General features: G+C 37.4%; 2 protein-coding genes across 2 annotated transcripts; both read left to right on the top strand.

The window, feature by feature from the left end:
* Positions 1-213: 213 nt before the first annotated feature.
* On the top strand, positions 214-21,700 carry LOC132253208 (uncharacterized). Its single transcript, XM_059734782.1, has 9 exons — positions 214-837; positions 1,759-2,857; positions 2,972-3,250; positions 3,341-3,443; positions 3,522-4,300; positions 15,694-17,217; positions 17,290-18,516; positions 19,398-20,900; positions 20,973-21,700. Exons 1-9 carry the CDS (start codon positions 350-352, stop codon positions 21,510-21,512), a joined length of 7,542 nt encoding a protein of 2,513 aa, XP_059590765.1. The 5' UTR covers positions 214-349; the 3' UTR covers positions 21,513-21,700.
* Positions 21,699-23,444, top strand: LOC132253177 (disease resistance protein RUN1-like; the record flags this gene model as incomplete). The annotated part of the gene is made up of 3 exons (XM_059734602.1): positions 21,699-22,202; positions 22,273-23,064; positions 23,159-23,444. Coding segments are annotated over 2 exons (1,173 nt in total), but the record flags the coding sequence as incomplete, so codon positions are not given.

Here is a 23,444-nt window from a genome sequence, read left to right as displayed (position 1 = left end):
TATGACCTAAGTAAAGATCACATGGATTTGATCATTTTTTATATTTTAGAAATTAATTGGAAATAAAAGAAAAGAACAGCTGTAAACTGCAGAGACGAGACTGTCGGCCATTGTTGACTGTCAACAAGAGAAAAGTGAGAGTAAAATGTATAAGAAAAGAGTGGAGGGAAATAATTGAGGTAGGGTCTTGAGTCATGTGAACCAGCAAGAGGGATACAGCTAAGAATAAAAACAATTGAGAAAGAAAAGGCAACATCCCACCACCAACATCCATACTTCTATAAGGCCAAGGGAATCAACCCACTAAATACCCAAAGACCCTTATTTTTCTTTCAATTTCTGTTCAACCATGGCCTCTTCTTCTTCCACTTCCCATTCTCAATGGAGTTACGATGTGTTTTTGAGTTTTAGAGGTGAAGATACTCGCAGAAACTTCACTGATCATCTCTACAAGGCTTTGATTCATAGCGGTATTAGAACCTTTAGAGATGATGAAGAACTTCGAAGGGGTGAAGAGATTGCACCAGAGCTCTTAAAAGCTATTGAGGAATCAAGGAGTGCCATTGTTGTCTTCTCAGAAACCTATGCTCGTTCCAAATGGTGTCTGGAAGAGCTTGTCAAGATCATGAAATGCAAAGAGGAAAGGGAACAAATGGTAGTTATCCCAATTTTCTATCATGTGGATCCGTCTGAAGTGCGGAACCAAACTGAGATTTACGGAGAAGCATTTACCCATCATGAGAAGAATGCAGAGGAGGAGAGAAAGGAAAAGATAAGGAAATGGAAGACTGCCCTGAGGCAAGCAAGCAATCTAGCCGGATATGATGCGACGAACAGGTAATTGTAACTTCTCTTCATTTGTCATTTGAAGTACTCTCCTTTTCTCTGTCTGCTGATATAAAAAATATTTATATCATTTTTATAATTTTTAAAGCTAAGTGAGTTTTAAACTTTTATAATTTTTTATTCATTTTTATTATTTATAAAATAAAGATCTGTTCATTAAAATTTTAAACTTGATACCATAATATTACAATTTCTTAAAAACAAAATTCTATTTTATTGATTCATAAAGAATATACTAAATTATTTTAGGTTAAAATTGATGTAAATTTGTTTTCTTAATTCATTCATGCAATAGAATTAAAATTATAAATAAAATATTTTTAATTAATTCATGAAAGTTATTTTTTAATTAAACGGTTTTCAAAAATTTTTGTTCATACAGCTAGAGACAAAAATAAATGCAAAATACAACATATGGAACAGCAAGAGACATTTATCTAAATAAATGGTGAGAGAAAGTCTTGCAAGTATAGAAGATAGTAATGTTGACCGTCTAATCAGTAGTAAAATCATTAGATTAAAAAGCTTGGATGCAGACTAGCAGTTGATCCTATGATGGAATCCCTTATCAAAATAGGGTAGTAATGTTCTAGACAACTCAACTTTATTTTGAACCTTCCACAAGATTGAATAGTATAAGCTAACACAAAAATATTTTAGTTTTTTTTTTTTTTTCCGCTTTTGATAATCCAATTCATATTTTGTATTTTCTTCCCTTATTTCTATCATATACATGAGCAATTGTATAGAATAATGAAATTGTACTGATACGTAATTTGTTAGATGTGGTTTATTTTATTTTAATTTCAATTCGTTTTAGCCCTATTAAGTTAAAGTTGGAAAACTAGGCATCATTAAATTTATTTCATATAATTTATTGTTTTTTGCAACTCATCCTAATGCAATTGGCAGGTACGAATCAGAGCTTATTGATGAAATTATTGAGAACGTCCTTAGAAGCTTCCCTAAGACTTTAGTTGTTAACGAGAACATTGTTGGAATGGATTCTCGTTTGGAAAGACTAATATCATTGTTAAAGATTGAGTTGAATGATGTTCGCATGGTCGGGGTTTATGGGCTTGGTGGTATCGGCAAGACCACCATCATCAATGCTCTTTATAACCGAATCTCAAATCAATTCGAAAGTGTTAGCTTGCTCACAGATGTCAGAAAAGAATCCACAGAAAATTCTGGTCTTCTTAAGTTACAACAACAACTTCTTAATGATACTCTAAGGACAACGAGGAAAATAGTTTTAAGGGATGTTCATGAAGGTATCAAAGAAATAAGGGACAAGCTTTCCTCAAAAAAGGTTCTTGTTTTTCTGGATGATGTAGATGAGCTGACACAATTAGAACACTTAATTGGAAAGCATGATTGGTTTGGTCCAGGAAGCAGAATCATCATTACTACTAGGAAAAAAGATTTGCTAACTAGGCATGAAGTAAATGATATGTATGAAGTTGAGAAATTATATTTTCACGAAGCTCTTCAACTTTTTTGCCGTTATGCCTTTAAACAACATCATCCGAAGGAAGGTTATGGAGATCTCTCTCATCAAGTAGTACAATATGCTGATGGTCTTCCATTAGCACTTAAAGTTTTGGGTTCTCTATTATTTGGAAAGAGACTACCAGATTGGAAAAGTGAATTGCAGAAGCTGGAAAAGGTGCCTAACATGGAAATTGTAAAAGTGCTTAAAATAAGTTTCGATGGATTGGATTATACACAAAGGATGATATTTCTCGACATTGCATGTTTCTTTAGAGGAGATGATGTGAAAAGAGTTTCAAGAATATTGGATGCTTCCGAATTCAATGCGGAAAGTGGAATAAATGCTCTCGTTGATAGGTGTTTCATAACCATTTCAAAGGACAACAGAATAGATATGCATGATTTGTTAGCCCAAATGGGCAAGGGCATTGTTGATCAAGAATGTCCTAATGAGCCAGGAGAGAGGAGCAGATTATGGAGACATATAGATATTTATCGAGTATTAAAAAGAAATACGGTAAGATATATATATATAGAAAATATGTTTTGTTCAAGACGTTATTTATCTTTATCACCTTAGTAAGGATTTATATTTATTGCGCTTTTCTAATTTTATACTCTTATTATCTAGGGGACTGAAAAAATCGAAGGGATATATCTTCATGTGGACAAATCAGAACAAATACAGTTTACATCCAAAGCTTTCGAAAGGATGCATAGACTTAGATTGCTTTCCATCTCCCACAATCACGTACAACTCTCTAAAGATTTTGTATTTCCGTATGACTTGACATACCTTAGATGGAATGGATATTCTTTAGAATCTCTACCATCAAACTTTCATGCGAACAATCTTGTTTCCCTCATATTGGGCAATAGTAACATAAAACTACTTTGGAAAGGAAACATGGTATGATTATTATTTATTTGTGCTTTTATTTTATAATATTTTAAAGTTTTTTAAAATTGATTTATTAATAGAAATTCTATTTTGTTCCAGTGTCTTAGAAATTTAAGGCGCATCAATCTCAGCGATTCACAACAACTCATTGAGCTACCAAATTTCTCAAACGTGCCAAATTTGGAGGAACTAATTCTTTCAGGTTGTATAATTTTACTTAAGGTTCACACACATATAAGAGTGTTATTAAACTAACTTTTTTTTTCCTTGAATTTTATAGGGTGTGTAAGCCTTGAGAGTCTTCCTGGGGACATTCATGAGTCGAAACACCTTTTAACTCTTCATTGCACTGGCTGTTCAAAACTAGCTAGTTTTCCAAAAATCAAGAGCAATATTGCAAAACTAGAGGAGCTTTGTTTAGATGAAACAGCTATAAAAGAGCTACCATCATCGATTGAACTTCTAGAAGGCCTTCGCTACTTGAATTTGGATAATTGTAAAAACCTTGAGGGTCTCCCGAACAGCATTTGTAATTTGAGATTTCTTGTTGTTCTAAGTCTTGAAGGCTGCTCAAAACTTGACAGATTGCCGGAGGACTTGGAGAGAATGCCATGTCTAGAGGTTCTTTATTTAAATTCGCTTAGTTGTCAATTGCCTTCTCTGTCAGGTTTATCTCTCTTAAGGGAACTATATTTAGATCAATGCAATCTAACACCAGGAGTAATAAAGAGTGATAACTGCTTGAACGCATTGAAAGAATTTAGTCTAGGAAATTGCATTCTAAATGGAGGAGTGTTCCATTGTATTTTCCATCTATCCTCACTGGAAGTATTAAATCTAAGTCGGTGCAGTCCAGAGGAAGGAGGAACCCTCAGTGACATACTTGTGGGTATCAGTCAACTCTCTAACCTTAGAGCCCTTGACTTGAGTCACTGCAAGAAGCTTTCACAAATTCCAGAGCTTCCTTCAAGTCTGCGACTGTTAGATTGTCACAGCTCAATTGGGATCTCATTGCCACCTATGCATTCTCTGGTGAATTGCCTCAAATCAGCAAGTCAGGTATGATTTTCTTGTGTTAGCGTGCAATGTTTGTATAAATTGTATGTATTCCTGTATGTTGGCATATTTAGGGTAGAAATTGCATTTTCCATGTAAATTAACTAGCATAGATATTGTATGATATATAATGCTAGTTATTTTGTTAGCTTCTTATGAATTTGATGGAGCAAATGGGGTTGGAAATATGGTGAGTCGGGAGGAGCTACTGCCTGCCAGCTCACAAGTGTTTCCTGTATAGCCCTGGAGTGAATGGAGTTGATTATATAAGACCATTTGTTTTCACTGGTGGAGGGAATTGAGCTTGAAAATGGGATTGAAAGGATAAGCTACTTGTTCCAGGTTGCTAACAGAAGTCCTGGTTTGCTAGAGCTAGGCAACCGAGAACCAGGAACTCAATCCAAGTCTTTTGATAGGATTTCACTACTGCAGATTGGAGTTCACAGGTAATGTGAATGAAAGACTGGAGTGAGTGATTTGAGAAGCATTTTTCATGAAAGAGTTGAAACAATGGGAATCATCTAGGACATATTTTTCTAGACCATAGAAACAAATGGCCAGAAGCGAAAAAACATTTGTTTAGTTAGTTGGATTCTCCTCCACCTAGAAATTTGCATGACAATAGGCCAATAAGAGTGTGCCTTATGTCCCTTGGCACTAAGTTGGTTCTACTCTCATTTCAAAAAGGAAGAGTAAGTGAAACTCTTGGTGGGAGATTTTGAAATGTGAGCTTTACCTTAATTGAGATTCTAAGAGTGAATTTGAAGTTACAATTTGAGTTCTCTGAATCTACATGAAGATGTTGCTACAAGTGAAAACATCTTCTTATTTTGGTTCTCTGAATCTATATGAAGAAGTTGCTTTGCAAATGGAATTTTTGTTTTCTAGTTTTTGGAGATCACTTCAATGAGATAATGAAGGTGATTCTGTTGTAATGTAATTAGTAGAGCAGAAGAAAACTCGTGGTAATTGAAGAGAGTTGAAGGAGGCTATGGTGAGAGATTGGTGGTGAGTACATGATGAGCCGTATTGAAGCATATCAAAACGAGGTGTGGATTGAAGAAATAATCACTTTGAGGATTCCTTAAGGGGATTGGTGATTGATCTTGGAGGACTTGTAGGCAAAACTGGATTTATATTCATAGTGGATTTGCAACAACAAAGGCACCCACTGTTATTTATTTATTTATTTTCCTTTCTCCACTTAGAGATTTTTCATGTTATATCTTGTGCAATATTTGTGTGCTTGTTTGCTGAGATTTCATTAGAGACATTTTAGTCTATGACCTTGTGCTAATCACGCAATCACATTCATGTGCATATGTTATTTGATAATCTAAAAGAGATCTCAAGTTCATTGCATACTCTCTTAAAAACTCATAAATTGTGTCAAAACATGTTTGCTCATGTTCTCAATATGGATAAACTATATTCTCTTAAGATGGAAATTCTCTGAGAAGGAACCTCTATAGGTAGACCTCCATACTTCAAAGGAGATAATTATACTCACTCCAAGGTGCAACTGATATACTTCTTGAAAATGAAGTCTAATAGAGATTGGAGTTCTGTTCAATTTTGTTGATATCCTGATAAGGTGCTAAATAGAGATTGGATGTATATCCACTAGGGTAGGTAAAACTATGTAAAGTTGGGATAGGTGAAGTAATGAATTTCAAATGATCACAACAAAATTATTTTCTTAATATATTATTGAAATCATGGACATTGTGAATGCTAACTTTCAATCTATGTAGGCCTCTACCTGATTCCAAGGTTACTCGAAAAACTGTTAAGATCCCCTTTGATCGTTTTAGACCTAAGGTCATAACAATAGAGGAATGGAACACTGTTGATTCAATAAAGCCAGATGAGATAGTTGGCTTCCTTCAATTGGAGATGACTCCAAGTGTTCCTAAGAAAAAGAAACATTAATATTGCACTAGGAGTAGATAAACATGCTTCTAAATCAGAATAGGAATAAAAAAGGACCAATATTGGAAATTTATAGGCTTGATAAAGTTTCAAAAAGTTCAAAAAGCTTCCAGAAACAAAGGATAACCTATTTGATTAAACAAGGGAAAAGAAATGTGATAAAAAGATTAAAAAGCACAAAAAAGATCTAGTTGATTCAAAGTTTCTATTGTGTCAAGAAAGGTCACTTTCTTGAATGTCAAAAGGATAAAGTCATAGAAGTAATTTGGTATGATTTTGATGAAGAATGTACAAATTTCATTGCATTAAGTTGCTAGAAACATGCATAAACATAATTATGATTTATTGTCACATGACATTGATGATATTTGTGTCTTTTGAGCATGATGAGCCTGACGAAATTGTTGATATACTTGTTACCTTCTATATCACTTTGCAATGAAAAGAAAAATGTTAAATTTGAAACTGATCTTGAATCTGAAAATTTTGAAGGTTCATCTCATGATACAACATATTTGGAAGAAAAGTTGTCTTTTGAGATTGCCAAGGAAGCCTTAAGATTAAAATTGTGAAAGTTGGATGAGAATAAAAGAAGTATGAGAGAAGACTTCCTTGCTTGAAAAAAATCTCTTACCTTGAAAATGAGCAAGGTACCTTGTTAAAAAATTTGAATGTTTTACAATCTGATTATGAGTCACGTAAATCAGAATTGACTAAATTTAAAGAAAGTCTGATCTAGCTCCATTCCTTTGTCCATAAAAGAAGTTGAATGTATGCCAAGGTTATTCTTCAATACTTAGCCAAACTTAATGCTCAGGTAAAATGAATAGTAAATTAAAGAAAATATTGCAAGATCATCATAAAGCTTGCAAGACTAAGAAAATCCAACAATAAAACACCAAACTTAGTGCAAAGTTTTAGATCCTTGAAGGTTAAGGCTTTGTTTAGGAATTTTTTTTGAAAATAAATCTTAAAAAACGGTTATTGAAAAAAGTTCTCAAAAATAGTTTTTTTTTTTTTTTTTTGATAGGTAAAAAGAAATATATTAAACAAAAAGAGGAAACACCAAACTAGTGCCCTCTAAGTATACAGGGAGTATACAAAAGCAACCCACATACTCTAAACCAAGAAAGGGGAAAGAAACGACAACCCCTACCCTTACTTAGAGCCTAGCCACTCAAAAAAGCTAACAAGAGAACAAGGGCTCAAAACTATAAACACCCTAACCCAAGATCAAAAATTACATACAAAAGAATGTTTCAACCTTTGGAGTGAAAACACCTCATTCCCAAAAGCCAATAAATTTCTTTCCTTCCATATTGACCAAAATATAGATAAATGATTCATTTGCCACGCCTTTTTACGGGTTTTTCCCACAAATGCTCCATGCCAACCAAGGAGAGTTTCCTTAACTAAACCAGAGAGAACCCAAGTCACACCAAAGAGGGAAAAAAGAAGATTCCACAATGCCCGTGTCTTAACACAATGAAGTAAAAGGTGATCCACCCTTTCTGCTTCAGAAAGGCAAAGAAAACATCTATTTGCCAAAGAGTACCCCTTTCAATGGAGTTGCTCCAAAGTTAAGATTTTGCCTCAGGATGCTTTCCCAAGCGAAGAAAGTTACCTTAGGAGGCACATACGCTCTCCAAATACTAGTCCTCCACTTTTAGATGCTGTCCATACCACTGTATCCTCGTCCTCCCTTTACACCCTAAAGGCTTGGATTTTTAGCATAAACTGCTCCACCATCTCAATCTCCCAATCATTAAGCGCCCTTGAGAAAAGAGGGGTCCAACCATCCTCTACACCATCTGGTTTCCACACATCTGATACCCAAACATCTTTAGCCAAGGAAATGGCAAATAAAGAAGGGAAGGACTCCTAAAGAGGCTCATCTCCATACTACTTATCCTTCCAGGATCTCACTTTCCTACCACTGCCCACGCGATAGACTAAACTTCTATACATACCCAACCACTCCTTTCTAATAGCTTTCCAAAGCCCTACACCATGCCTCCCACTTACGGCCCGAGTACACCATCCCCCCTCCTTTACATCATATTTGTGACCGATCGCTTGCTTCCACAAAGCCTCACTTTCAATGGCAAAGCGCCAATTCCACTTACCCAAGAGAGCTTTATTCATCAAAGCTAAATTTCTCACACCCAAATCACTTTTCTTTCTTTCCAGACAAACCAAGTTCCACCTAACAAGATGTGACCTTTGTTCAAGAGCTCCTCTTCCCCACAGGAAGTCCCTCTGAATCTTCTCCAACCTTAGCCTTACTTTTTTGGGCAAAAAGAAGAGAGACATGAAGTAAACTGGCAAACTAGAGAGTGCTTCATATTAGGGTGAGTCTTCCCCCTTTTGATATATGTTGTCTCTTCCATATAGTTAGCCTTTTTCGAAACCTCTCTTCAACACTATCCCATACCACCTCTGATTTGAAGGGTGCCCCTAAAGGCAGACCCAAATAACAGGAAGGCAGACCACCCACTTTATAGCCCAATTCCAAAGCCAAATATTCTATATCTTTTACCCTCCCCATCGGAATAAGCTCACTCTTCTCCAAGTTAGCTCTCAACCATGAGCAAGCCTCAAACCACATGGGAAGCCAGCTTAGATGCGTCAATTGATCCTGAGACTCCTCACAAAACACCAAGGTGTCATCCGCAAAAAGCAAGTGAGATATCAGAATCCCCTCTCCACCCTGCCTCTTATCCTCCACCCTAATATAAAGCCCCCACTAATGGCCCTTCTCAATAAGCAACTAAATACCTCAATAACTATCACAAACAGATAAGGGGATAAGGGGTCTCTTTGTCTCAAACCCCTTGAACTTTGGAAAAACCCGGAGGGAGAACCATCTATAAGAACAGAGAATCTTATAATAGAGATACACCACTCCATCCACTTAATCCATCTCTCACCAAAGCCTATTTTTTTTAGCATTGCCAACACGAACTTTTAGCAGACATGATCATAGGCCTTCTCTATATCCAATTTGCACATCATACCCCCTTGACTGCTTTTCAACCTAGAATTCGTAGCCTCATTTGCAATCAAAACTGCATCAAGTATTTATCTACCCTTCACAAAGGCATTTTGGGTTCCGAAATCACTTTTCCCATTACCTTCTTGATTCTATTTGGCAACACTTGGCCAACAACTTGTAAAGGCTCCACAAGGCTAATCGGTCTGAAATCCTTCAAATCTTGAGCACCTCCCTTCTTACGGACTAAACCCAAGATGGTGACATTTAGAGATTTTACAAATCTACCCCTTTCATGAAATTCTCTAAAAAAGCCTATAATCTCAACCTTCACCACATCCCACCAAAAAAACCAAAATGCCATGGTAAAACCATGCGGCCCTAGGGCTTTGTATTTGCTTAGATCTGAAAGAGCTGCAAACACCACTTCCTCCGAGAAAGGATTCTCCAACCCCTCAGCCTCACTTCTATCTAACCTATAAAGGACGACCTGTCGATACTAGGGCGCCACCCCTCTTCTTTTGAGTATGGTTTTTGAAACGCCCCCACCACACTTTTTTAAATTATTTTCCTCTGAGTGTCAATAGCCATTAACTTTCAACTTGGACAACTAGATTCTTTTATTATGAGCATTCGCCAACCTATGAAAAAATCTAGTATTATTGTCCCCCCTCCCGCTTCAGCCACAACTTCCTAGACTTTTGTCTCCAAAAAATCTCTTCTCTCGTCACCCAAGACTTGTAGGACTCTTGCTCCATTTCTTGCTTCACACTCTTTTATATTTAAAGCTGCACATTTCTTCTTTTCATCCCAATAGAGCCCAAACTCTTCTTTATTCCAAATCTTCAGAATATTTTTAAGAGTCCCCAATTTAGCATTTAAAATGTAGTTGGATGTCCCCGTAAATTTTAAACTCCCCCACCATGTCTTCATCTTGTCTTTGAAACCCTCCTCCTCCAACCACATATTCTCAAATCTGAAAGGGGAAGGTCCCTTCGTCAACCCTCCTCCTAGGAGGATCGGGAAATGATCTGAGACAGGTCTGGGGAGAATTCCCTGCATGGCCCCATTGAACAGATTATCCCAGTTGTTCGTCAATAAGAACCAGTCAAGCCTAGACTGGGCCTGGTTATTCAAGCCTCCTCTCCAAGTAAATGAGCCCCCCGTCAAAGGAAAATCCCTCAACTCCAAATCTTCTATCACTTTTGAGAATCTCCTCATTGAAGCAATAAGCCCACCTCTCCTACTACGCTCTTTTGGAAACCTTACCAAATTGAAATCCCCTCCTACACACCAAGGGTCACTCCATAACCCTTTAATTGACCCTAGTTCCTTCCAGAAATCCTCTCTATCTCTATTGCATACTGGCCCATACACTCCAGTGAACACCCACACTACACCATCCATGCAATTTTTAAACCAACGCCAAATTGAGAAAACCCCTTCTTCCTAGCCAACCAGCTCCACCAGTCTATTGTCCCAGAACAACAGAATACCACTAGCTGCTCCCCTAGGATTGACTGCTCTCCATTTTAGATTTCTTCCCACCCCTAGACTACGAACAAGCCCTGTAGTCATTTCTTTAATTTTAGTTTCCTGTAAACAAACCAGGTCCACTCTTTGGGATTTAATGACTGACTTGATAATCTTCCTTTTACCCCTATCATTAGCCTCTTTAACAGTCCACTCCAGCTTCTTGAGTTCCTTGTTGGATTTTGAAGATTTTAAACTTGTCTTCCTAGTCACCCCTCTCTTACCCTTTTACTCAATTTTCCCTGTCATTCTCCTTAAGAAGTACAAAATTTCCTTTTCGAAGCCTTTCGTTGGCATACCCAAGCAGCGACTGAACACCGCAAGACGGCTTGAACTCCACCCTTCATCACATCCCCCTTACCCTTCATCACATCCCCCTTCTTCTAGGTGACAGACACTCCTTTTCTCAAAAAGGCGCGTAAAGTCCGACCTCATCGGGACAAGTGCTAACCCATTCACTCTCTTAGCGTCAACCGAGTCCCAAGAAGGCTCACTCCAGCCTCATAAAGTCGACTCAGCTCTATTCCGCACCACACTCGGTGGAAACCGACCCAACTCCCATTCCGTTCCATAAGCAAACCCCTTCGACACCCCTACAACTTCGGTGTGGCCCCAGAGAGAAGAAGAAGAGGATTCCCGAAGCCCTAAAAACAAAGAAAAATTGGGAATAGCTTAATACCTGGAAGCCTCCTCCATCAGAGCCTTGTCAGTGACGCTCCGACGATGTGGCAGCAACTCCGCGGTGACTGCAACTTCAACAGCCAAGAGCTTCGCATCCGTCCCCCAACACCCCCTGCGGGAATAGATGGAGCCCTAGCTGAGGAGGGACGCTCCAAAAAGCTTGTGCCAGCCTTATTAAAAGTGGGCTTAGGAGACTTACCTAAGCTCGCCTCTTCAAGGCTAACGGACAATGGGCCTTTGGCCCAAACCACTTCACCACTAAAGCCCAAACAACCATTCCCTTTGAAAGCCTTCCCATTTTCTTTTATGGGCCCAGACCCACTGCAAGAAGAGTCCATATCAGCTACACTAGGCAGCTTACCCTTTGCAACCATTACAACTACTTCCTTTCTTTTCCTTCTGCCACACACAACCTGCGCCCCTGTCCCCCAAGACTGCATATCAATTTGAAAATTTTGAACATATTGCACGCTAACTTCGGCACGTGTTTCACCCCCAACCTCATCCCTGATCTCTCGTCTCTCATTTTCAAACTAGGCGAACCTTGCCACTACCTTTGAGAACCATGGGGGAGTTTTCCACCATAGACTCACCGTCCAACAAAAATTCCCGACTGCCACTTGTGAAGTTCCTGGTCTAAACTTCCCAAAGGCTCTCAGCAAGATACGAGCCCACATCAACTCGGAGGAGAAAGCAGTTTCCTTATCCACAGCTATGAAACACCACATCTTTCTCCAATACTCTTGAACACCTCTCTACTCCAAAGGTGAAGTGGAAGTCCGACAACTTTCACCCACACTTCCTTAGGGTGGCTCCCATTTCTAAAACACCCAACTTCAAGTCCCCATTTCTGCAGGAAAAACTCTCTCTTCTTAAGACATCTACTACCCCTTAAAAGCACCAAATCCACTTCAACTTTTATCTTCAACTTCGAACAACACAAGGGCTCCACCCAAATTGGAGATTTATAAACCTCCCTTGAGATACCACTTTTCACACGCCCACTCCTTCAATAAGGACAAAGAAGGGACGACCTCTACACTATCACCAAAACATCCTACTAAACAATGGCTAAGCTGTTCTTCCCTACTGAGCAGGTCACGATCCCCAACATGCACTCACAATGCATCCCCTAATTCCCCTACCTCCTTTCTCACGACTTCTGCATACACTCCTTTCCCTTTATCTTTTCCTTTGGCCATATAACCATTCTTTTCAGAGTTGGAAGTACCCAGATCACCTTTACTCAAGGCTGGAGTAGAAACTCCAAGGGCCCTTAACTTCTAAGCCAACAGAAACCACCCTCCTACTAAGCCTTTACCTTCTGGAAACACTAGACAAAACCTCTTAGCTTCCAAATCCCTCATCGAGCATAGTAGATACCTATCGGCTTCATTTGAACGACACTCCAACCTATATTTTCTTCCTTCTTCTTCCTAAACTTTAAGGTGCCTCGAGCTTGACTCTCCTCTGCACTAGTCTTCCACCCCTTCCAACAGAAAACTGAAGCTCTTTTCACCAAATTTTATCTATGAGGAGAAGCCTTTGTTCCTTTTCGGAATAATCCCATCTGTTGCCTCGAATCCCTTCAATGGGGATTTCGAATGTCTTTGATTCCATTGCAAACAAACTCTTACCACCCTTCGAAACTCCTCTCCCCTTCGAGAAAGCAACCATCGTTTTGAAACTCCTTAAAATTGAGGTTGTGTTCATTTACAGGGCCTTGGGCAGAAAACTAGGCATAGAAAATGTGTGCCCAATTTGCATGATTCAAAAATAGTTGGTCTGATGTTTTCTAGAATAAAAGTCTATTTACAAACTTAGAATGTTTTTAATATATTTTTTGTATTTCCAAATATTTATTAAAAATAACTTTTACTTTTAGTTCTTTATTTTTCATCATTCTTTATATATGTACCATTATTTTTTTAAAACAACCTTACAAAATAAATGAAAACAATTGAAAGCAATTAAAATATGTTATTAGGAGAAACCTTATTTTCAGAACAAGTTCTCAAAAAACTATAATATGTCAAAAAGTTGCCAAACATGGTTTTAGTCTACAAAATAGGTTTCTATTTTTAAGAACTGAGAAATTAATTTTAAAAACAATTCTTAAATAGGATTTAAATTGTCTGTTGGAAAGAAAATCTAGGTTAAGGAGAACCAAAAAGCCTTAGTTGACCATAGGGTCTAAGAGCTAGAGAAAAACACGTTGTGGATTTTGAGAGTGGCTACTCTAGTTGTATGACAGAGAACTTGGATCTCTCTCGACTTTTGAACTCATAAAAGGAGTTTGGTTGTATTTGGGAATGGTTAAAGAAATAATGAACTTATGGTTTTTCTCCACGTTTGAACCTTAAAGGGAAGCTTGGTTGTATTTAGGGATGGTTGTATTACATATAACCAACTCGAAAGTGAAAGGTACCATAGAAGGTCCAAATTTACCTATACTCGAGGAGTTACTATATATTGGATTGAAAGCAAACTTAATTAATGCAACTTAAATTTGTGATTGTATATGCTTTGTTCATTTTACTCCAAATCAGTGTCTATTCAAGGATGTGTGTTGGTATGAAATCAAATTTTTGGTAATTTTTGTTATGCCTTTGTGCACCTCTCTACTTCTTCCTTATCATCTAGTGCACATAGTTGTAAAATGTGAAATTTACATCCAAAGACAGTAGCATTGTATGGTAGCGCATTTAAACTCTAATGATTTGTCTAGGATTACAATTAAAGAACTAGTTAAAGCACTTCCCATTTAGGAAAACCTAAAAATCCTAAAATCTGTCCCATCTAAGAAAATGAATTCGCATGAATGAGAGAGAAAACTGATTCTCTCTTCTTCTAGGATCTTAGAGATGTTGCATATGGATTTAATGGGTCCTATGAGAGTGCAATGCCTAGGAAGAAAGAAGTACATCCTAAGATTCAAAGTGTTATGCTTTCAAATGATGAATAAAGATGCATTTTCAATAAGAAAAATAAGAAATAATAATGGAAAGGAGTTTGTAATTTTGAAGATATAAATGAAATTTATAAAAATCTAATAACAATATATAAATTTTGATAGATGCCATTTTTAAATTTTGTGATAAAAACATTATTTATTAATTTAAAAATTGTAATGAATACATACAATCAGAATAAAAAAAAGTTTACAAAAAAAAAAGGAAATAAATGGTTTCTCATTCTTGACATTGATAATTTCTTTTTTTACTTTTAATTTATTTATTTTTCTCATTTGCATAGCTATTGCAGTTTTTTGACGATTCATTGACTAGGAATTTTGATTTCAAATAACTAGTACATTTTTCAAAAAATTTTATTCTTTATAATTTTTATATCACATTTTTGTTAATTATAATTTTTTTTAAAGAATGATGTAAATAAGTGTTGATAACTCTATAAAGTTTGTTTTGAAATCTTTATTTATTTTTTGTTAAGTTTTTATTTATTTTGATAAAACTATAAAAAAAAAATATAATAGTTTAAAATGAGTATAAGGATAGAAATAATGTTAAATTCAATTAAAAAATATTGTACCTCCTTAAACATCAATTAATTCATGGAAGAGATGACAAAAGTCTCGTCAAAATGTCGTGATGAAGTGAAAGATCATCAGTTTAAATAATGAGAATTATAGTTTAATATAATAATTATTAGGAAGTTAAAATGCCCTCACATGCTTTTTTATTCATGGATAAAATGAATTCAACCTTTCTTTAGCAAATTCTGAAATTTCTAGTGTGAATTTCCACTAGGATTTGAAGGAATGTTTTAGTTCATTAGATGCTCCACCTTGAAACTTGCATGGAAAAAAGCCAATAAGCGTGTGCTACATGTCTCTCGCCTCATGGGATTAAGAGAAACAAGAGGCGAAATTTTTCTGTGAGTTTTTGAAACTTGAGCGAACTTTGTCTTTAAGATTCTGAGAGTTAAGTTGAAGCTACAATTCTAAGATCTCTGAATCTGAATGGAGAAGAAGCTACTGCAAGTGAAGAAGAGATCTGCTTATTCTACTCACTTTCAGTTTCAGTTTCCCCTCACTTCCAGTTTTCACACTTAATCTTGTCACTCACTTTCATGTTCATTGATTATCCGTCATCTAAAAGGGATATTAAGTAGATTCAGGAGCATAGATCAAAGAAAGTTAAAACTGGGAATCAATTTATCAAAAACCGATAACAAACTCTCTCATAAAAACTCACATAATGACACAGACCCACTAGATTTACATTGTCCATTTGTGCAGGATTTGAAACACGAGAAGAGTTCAAATGGAGTATTTCTCCCTAATTCCGACTACATTAGCGATGGAATCTGTATTGTTGTTCCGGGAAGCAGTGGAATTCCCAAGTGGATAAGGAATCAGACAGAGGGATATCATATCACAATGGGCCTTCCTCAGAATTGTTATGAAAATGATGACTTCTTGGGAATTGCTATATGCTCTGTTTATGCTCCAATCTATGAATGTGAGGACACACCTGAAAATTATTTTGCACATACATTGGAGAATCCATCTGGTGACGAAGTCCTAAATGAAGATGATGATTTACTTGAAGCTGAATCTTCAATCTCCACTAAGTTACAATGTCAACTGTCATTGAGTGAAGGATATGGATCTTCTTCCCTGTGTGTGCGACATCTCAGTTTTTGCTCTACTTGTAAATGCTACCATAATGGAGGTGTATCAGGACAAATGTGGGTGATATTCTATCCCAAGGCTGCTATTCTGGAGAGCTGTCACACCAATCGATTCATGCATCTTAATGCTGTATTTATAGACTCTCGCAATCATTTTAAGGTGCTCAAGTGTGGGCTCCAACCTATATACTCCCAAGACCCAATAGTACAGACTGAGGATGTGGATGCTAGCTGCTTGGAATGTCAGAGGAACGTGGAACACCGAAAGCTTTGTTTAAAGGGTCAGCCAATCAGCCTACTACCCATTGAGCATGCCTCTGAATTTGATACCTTATGTTTGCGAGAGTGCAAAAACCTTGAGAGTCTGCCAACAAGCATTTGGGAGTTCAAATCCCTAAAATCTCTCTTTTGCTCTCACTGTTCACAATTACAGTACTTTCCAGAAATCTTGGAGAATATGGAAAACTTAAGGGAGCTTCACTTGAATGAAACGGCTATAAAAGAGCTACCATCATCAATCGAACATTTGAATAGGCTTGAAGTTTTGAATCTGGAGGGCTGCAAAAAACTTGTGACTCTTCCAGAAAGCATTTGTAATTTATGCTTTCTTGAAGTTCTCGATGTCAGTTACTGTTCAAAACTCCACAAATTGCCACAAAACCTGGGGAGGCTGCAAAGCTTGAAGCATCTCTGTGCTTGTGGCTTAAATTCAACATGTTGCCAATTGGTTTCTTTGTTGGGTTTATGCTCCTTAAAGAATTTAATTCTACCTGGGTCAAAGCTAATGCAAGGAGTAGTCCTGAGTGATATTTGCTGCTTGTACTCGTTGGAAGTGTTAGATCTATCTTTCTGCAGAATAGATGAAGGAGGAATCCCCACTGAAATTTGCCACCTATCATCTCTGCAACATTTACATCTAAGTGGGAATCTTTTTAGGAGCATACCTTCTGGGGTCAATCAACTTTCTATGCTGAGAATCCTTAACTTGGGTCACTGTCAAGAGCTTCGACAAATTCCAGCGCTTCCATCCAGTTTGCGTGTCTTAGATGTACATGAGTGCCCATGGCTGGAAACTTCTTCGGGTCTACTCTGGTCTTCTCTATTCAACTGCTTCAAATCATTGATTCAGGTATGATATTCATAGAACAAAACTTTTTCTATGGAGACATGGGGATTTACGTGTTAATTAAATTTTGTGCAGGATTTTGAATGCAGGATTTATCCTAGAGACAGCCTTTTTGCCCGAGTAAATCTTATTATTTCAGGAAGTTGTGGAATTCCAAAATGGATAAGCCATCACAAAAAGGGAGCTAAAGTGGTAGCAAAGCTTCCTGAAAATTGGTATAAAAATAACGACTTGTTGGGTTTTGTTTTGTACTCTCTTTATGATCCACTTGATAATGAATCTGAGGAGACACTGGAGAATGATGCAGCTTACCTCAAGTGTTCTTTGACTTTGCGTGCTCATGAATCTCAGTTTGTGGATGAACTCCAGTTTTATCCATCGTTTCGCTGCTATGATGTTGTACCAAAAATGTGGATGATTTATTATGCAAAGGTGGTGATTGAGAAGAAGTATCACTCAAATAAATGGAGGCAGTTGACGGCTTCATTTTGTGGCTTCTCACATGGTAAAGCAATGAAAGTGGAAGAGTGTGGGATCCATCTTATATATGCCCATGATCATGAAAAGAACAATGGTAAAGCAATGATACCCACCATTTGCCGGAAATGTCAAGCGGATGTGCAATCCCGACGGAAGCTTTGTTTAAAGGGAAGTGCCATCAATGAACTACCCACTATTGAGTGTCCCTTAGAATTTGATAGCTTATGTTTGCGAGAATGCAAAAACCTTGAGCGTCTTCCCAGTAGCATTTGTGAGTTGAAATCCCTTACAACTCTCAACTGCTCAGGCTGTTCACGATTAAGGAGCTTTCCAGAAATCCTTGAGGATGTGGAAAATTTAAGAAATCTTCATTTAGATGGAACTGCTATAAAAGAACTACCAGCATCAATTCAATATTTAAGAGGGCTTCAATGTTTGAATCTTGCAGATTGCACCAACCTTGTGAGTCTTCCAGAGACCATTTGTAATTTGAGTTCTCTTAAAATTCTAGATGTCAGTTTCTGTACAAAACTTGAGGAATTTCCCAAGAACCTGAGGAGTTTGCAATGTTTAGAGTGTTTGCATGCTTCAGGTCTAAATCTAAGCATGGACTGTTTTAGTAGCATACTTGCAGGCATCATTCAACTTTCTAAACTGAGAGTCGTTGAATTGAGTCACTGCCAGGGGCCTCTACAAGTTCCAGAGCTTACGCCAAGTTTACGAGTTCTAGATGTCCACAGTTGCACATGCTTGGAAACTTTATCAAGTCCATCAAGTCTACTTGGTGTTTCTCTGTTCAAATGCTTTAAATCAACAATTGAGGTATGATTTTCATAACATTCAGCCATTTTTCCTCGTGAACACGGAGTAATTGAAATTTTTTTTTTCTGTTAAGTTTTTATTTTTTTTGATAAGAGTAAAAAAAAAAAATTAGAGTTTAAGATGAGTATAAGGATAGAAATAATGTTAAATTCAATTAAAAGTTTATTATACCTCCTTAAACATCAATTAATTCATGGAAGAGATGACGAAAGTCTCTTCAAAATGTGATGATAAAGTTACAGATCACGAGTTTAAATAATGAGAATTATAGTTTAATATAATAATTATTAGGAAGTTAAAATGCCCTCACATGATTTTTTATTCATGGATAAAATGAATTAAACCTTTCTTTAGCAAATTCTGAAATTTCTAGTGTGAATTTCCACTAGGATTTGAAGGAATGTTTTAGTTCATTAGATGCTCCACCTTGAAACTTGCATGGAAAAAAGCCAATAAGCATGTGCTGCATGTCTCTCGCCTCATGGGATTAAGAGAAACATGAGGCGAAATTTTTCTATGAGTTTTTGAAACTTGAGCGAACTTTGTCTTTAAGATTCTGAGAGTTAAGTTGAAGCTACAATTCTAAGATCTCTGAATCTGAATGGAGAAGGAGCTACTGCAAGTGAAGAAGAGATCTGCTTATTCTACTCACTTTCCAGTTTCAGTTTCCCCTCACTTCCAGTTTTCACACTTAATCTTGTCACTCACTTTCATGTTCATTGATTATCCATCATCTAAAAGGGATATTAAGTAGATTCAGGAGCATAGATCAAAGAAAGTTAAAACTGGGAATCAATTTATCGAAAACTGATAACAAACTCTCTCATAAAAACTCACATAATGACACAGACCCACTAGATTTACATTGTCCATTTGTGCAGGATTTGAAACACGAGAAGAGTTCAAATGGAGTATTTCTCCCTAATTCCGACTACATTGGCGATGGAATCTGTATTGTTGTTCCGGGAAGCAGTGGAATTCCCAAGTGGATAAGGAATCAGAGAGAGGGATATCGAATCACAATGGAGCTTCCTCAGAATTGTTATGAAAATGATGACTTCTTGGGGATTGCTATATGCTGTGTTTATGCTCCACTCGATGAATGTGAGGATATACCAGAAAATGATTTTGCACATACATTGGAGAATGAATCTGATGATTTACTTGAAGCTGAATCTTCAATCTCCACTGAGTTACAATGTCAACTGTCATTGAGTGAAGGATATGGATCTTCTTCCCTGTGTGTGCGACATCTCAGTTTTCGCTCTACTTGTAAATGCTACCATAATGGAGGTGTATCAGAACAAATGTGGGTGATATTCTATCCCAAGGCTGCTATTCTGGAGAGCGGTCCCACCAATCCATTCATGTATCTTGCGGCTACATTTAAGGACCCTCAGAGTCATTTTAAGGTGCTCAAGTGTGGGCTCCAACCTATATACTCCCAAGATCCAATAGTAGTACAGACTGAGGATGTGGATGCTAGATGCTTGGATTGTCAGAGGAACGTGGAACACCGAAAGCTTTGTTTAAAGGGTCAGACAATCAGCCTACTACCCATTGAGCATGCCTCTGAATTTGATACCTTATGTTTGCGAGAGTGCAAAAACCTTGAGAGTCTGCCAACAAGCATTTGGGAGTTCAAATCCCTAAAATCTCTCTTTTGCTCTCACTGTTCACAATTACAGTACTTTCCAGAAATCTTGGAGAATATGGAAAACTTAAGGGAGCTTCACTTGAACGAAACGGCTATAAAAGAGCTACCATCATCAATCGAACATTTGAATAGGCTTGAAGTTTTGAATCTGGACCGCTGCGAAAACCTTGTGACTCTTCCAGAAAGCATTTGTAATTTATGCTTTCTTGAAGTTCTCAATGTCAGTTACTGTTCAAAACTCCACAAATTGCCACAAAACCTAGGGAGGCTGCAAAGCTTGAAGCATCTCCGTGCTTGTGGCTTAAATTCAACATGTTGCCAATTGCTTTCTTTGTCGGGTTTATGCTCCTTAAAGAATTTAATTCTAACTGGGTCAAAGCTAATACAAGGAGAAATCCTGAGTGATATTTGCTGCTTGTACTCGTTGGAAGTGTTAGATCTATCTTTCTGCAGTATAGATGAAGGAGGAATCCCCACTGAAATTTGCCACCTATCATCTCTGCGACAATTACTTCTAACCGGGAATCTTTTTAGGAGCATACCTTCTGGGGTCAATCAACTTTCTATGCTGAGACTCCTTGACTTGGGTCACTGTCAAGAGCTTCGACAAATTCCAGCGCTTCCATCCAGTTTGCGTGTCTTAGATGTACATGAGTGCACACGGCTGGAAACTTCTTCCGGTCTACTCTGGTCTTCTCTATTCAACTGCTTCAAATCATTGATTCAGGTATGATATTCATAGAACAAAACTTTTTCTATGGAGACATGGGGATTTACGCGTTAATTAAATTTTGTGCAGGATTTTGAATGCAGGATTTATCCTAGAGAAAACCGTTTTGCCCGAGTACATCTTATTATTTCAGGAAGTTGTGGAATTCCAAAATGGATAAGCCATCACAAAAAGGGAGCTAAAGTGGTAGCAGAGCTTCCTGAAAATTGGTATAAAAATAACGACTTGTTGGGTTTTGTTTTGTACTCTCTCTATGATCCACTTGATAATGAATCTGAGGAGACACTGGAGAATTATGCAACTTCCCTCAAGTGTGGTTTGACTTTGCGTGCTCATGAATCTCAGTTTGTGGATGAACTCCGGTTTTATCCCACGTTTCACTGCTATGATGTTGTACCAAATATGTGGATGATTTATTATCCCAAGGTGGAGATTGAGAAGTATCACTCAAATAAACGGAGGTGGAGGCAGTTGACCGCTTCATTTTGTGGCTTCTTATGTGGTAAAGCAATGAAAGTGGAAGAGTGTGGGATCCATCTTATATATGCCCATGATCATGAAAAGAACAATGGTAAAGCAATGATACCCACCATTTGCCAGGAATGTTAAGAGGATGTGCAATCCAGACGGAAGCTTTGTTTAAAGGGAAATGCCATCAATGAACTACCCACTATTGAGTGTCCCTTAGAACTTGATAGCTTGTGCTTGCGAGAATGCAAAAACCTTGAGCATCTTCCCAGTAGCATATGTGAGTTGAAATCCCTTACAACTCTCGACTGCTCAGGCTGTTCATGATTAAGGAGCTTTCCAGAAATCCTTGAGGATGTGGAAAATTTAAGAAAGCTTCATTTAGATGGAACTGCTATAGAAGAACTACCAGCGTCAATTCAATATTTAAGAGGGCTTCAATGTTTGAATCTTGCAGATTGCACCAACCTTGTGAGTCTTCCAGAGACCATTTGTAATTTGAGTTCTCTCAAAATTCTAGATGTCAGTTTCTGTACAAAACTTGAGGAATTTCCCGAGAACGTGAGGAGTTTGCAATGTTTAGAGTGTTTGCACGCTTCAGGTCTAAATCTAAGCATGGACTGTTTTAGTAGCATACTTGCAGGCATCATTCAACTTTCCAAACTGAGAGTCCTTGACTTGAGTCACTGCCAGAGGCTTCTACAAGTTCCAGAGCTTCTGCCAAGTTTACGAGTTCTAGAAGTCCACAGTTGCACATGCTTAGAAACTTTATCAAGTCCATCAAGTCTACTTGGTTTTTCTCTGTTCAAATGCTTTAAATCAACAATTGAGGTATGATTTTCATAACATTCAGCCCTTTTTCCTTATGAACACAGAGTATTAACACTGTACTTCTGTGCAGGAATTTGAATGCGGCTTCTATTGGATTAAGGCAATCAGAGTTGTAATTTCGGGAAATAATGGAATTCCAGAGTGGACAAGCCAGCAAAAAAAAGGGTCTCAAATAACAATAGAGCTTCCTATGGATTGGTACAGAAATAATGACTTCTTAGGATTTGCTTTCTACTCTGTTTTTACTCCTATTGCTTGTGATGGGTTGAATTGCGAACTCAATATCTGTGGTGATCAATCTGAATGCTGTGACGTGGATGATGTCCTGTTTTATAGCTGCCGAATTTGTGGTGAATCAAGTCAAATGTGTGTGACTTGTTATCCCAAGGTTGCTATTAACAACCAGTATTGGTCAAACGAATGGAGACGTTTGAAGGCTTCATTTCGTAGCTTTGACGGTACACCAGTCGAAGTGAAAGAGTGGGGGTTCCATCTTATATATACAGGTGATGTTATCAACAGAAACATCCCAGAAGATACCAGTACTGATGCTCAGAGAAGCTGTGACAACCCAGAAGCGACCAAGCGCGACCATCAGACAATGATAGAGTACAATGATGAGCAGAGAAGTTGTGATACCAGATCAGCAGCAGAAGATGCTAATTCTAATGCACAAACAAGCTATGACTGTACACAGTGCACTGAGCATAGCGATTCTCCAATGGACACAGAATATTGACAGTAATGTTGTTGATGCCCAAGATGATGAAGAGGACCATATGCACAACCGGTTGGAGCTTTTTTGCAAATTTGTTGAATGGATATGCTGGAGAAGATACTAAACATTTATCTCAAGTTTTTTGTGAGCTACGATCCTTTATTATATGGCTAAGTGATTTAAAGGGACTGAAAATTCTTTCTAATGATCTCGTTTTTCTTCTCTTTTTTTTTCCTAGCTAAACCAATTACAGCTTAGCCTTAGACTTGATCAAGCTTTGGTAGGGTATGATACATTGCTGAATGGATGACATTAAGAGCCCAACCTCTATCAGGTCAGCCATGAAAGTCCTTATTAATCAAGGCAAGTCAAACATTTCATTTCAATTAATTATTCTGATTAAAGCGGTGCCTCACACTTTATTTTATTTTGTACTATACATATTTGTTGGTGTAAAAAAGAGATAGATTCTCGAAGCAAGAATAAGAAATCAAATTATGTAGGAAACTACATTATAAATTCAA

This window comes from Vitis vinifera, chromosome 18 (genome assembly GCF_030704535.1).
Source record: "Vitis vinifera cultivar Pinot Noir 40024 chromosome 18, ASM3070453v1".
Taxonomy (NCBI): Eukaryota; Viridiplantae; Streptophyta; class Magnoliopsida; order Vitales; family Vitaceae; genus Vitis; species Vitis vinifera.
The sequence above is the reverse complement of the archived record's forward strand: the minus strand, read 5'-3'. Positions and strand labels throughout refer to the sequence as shown.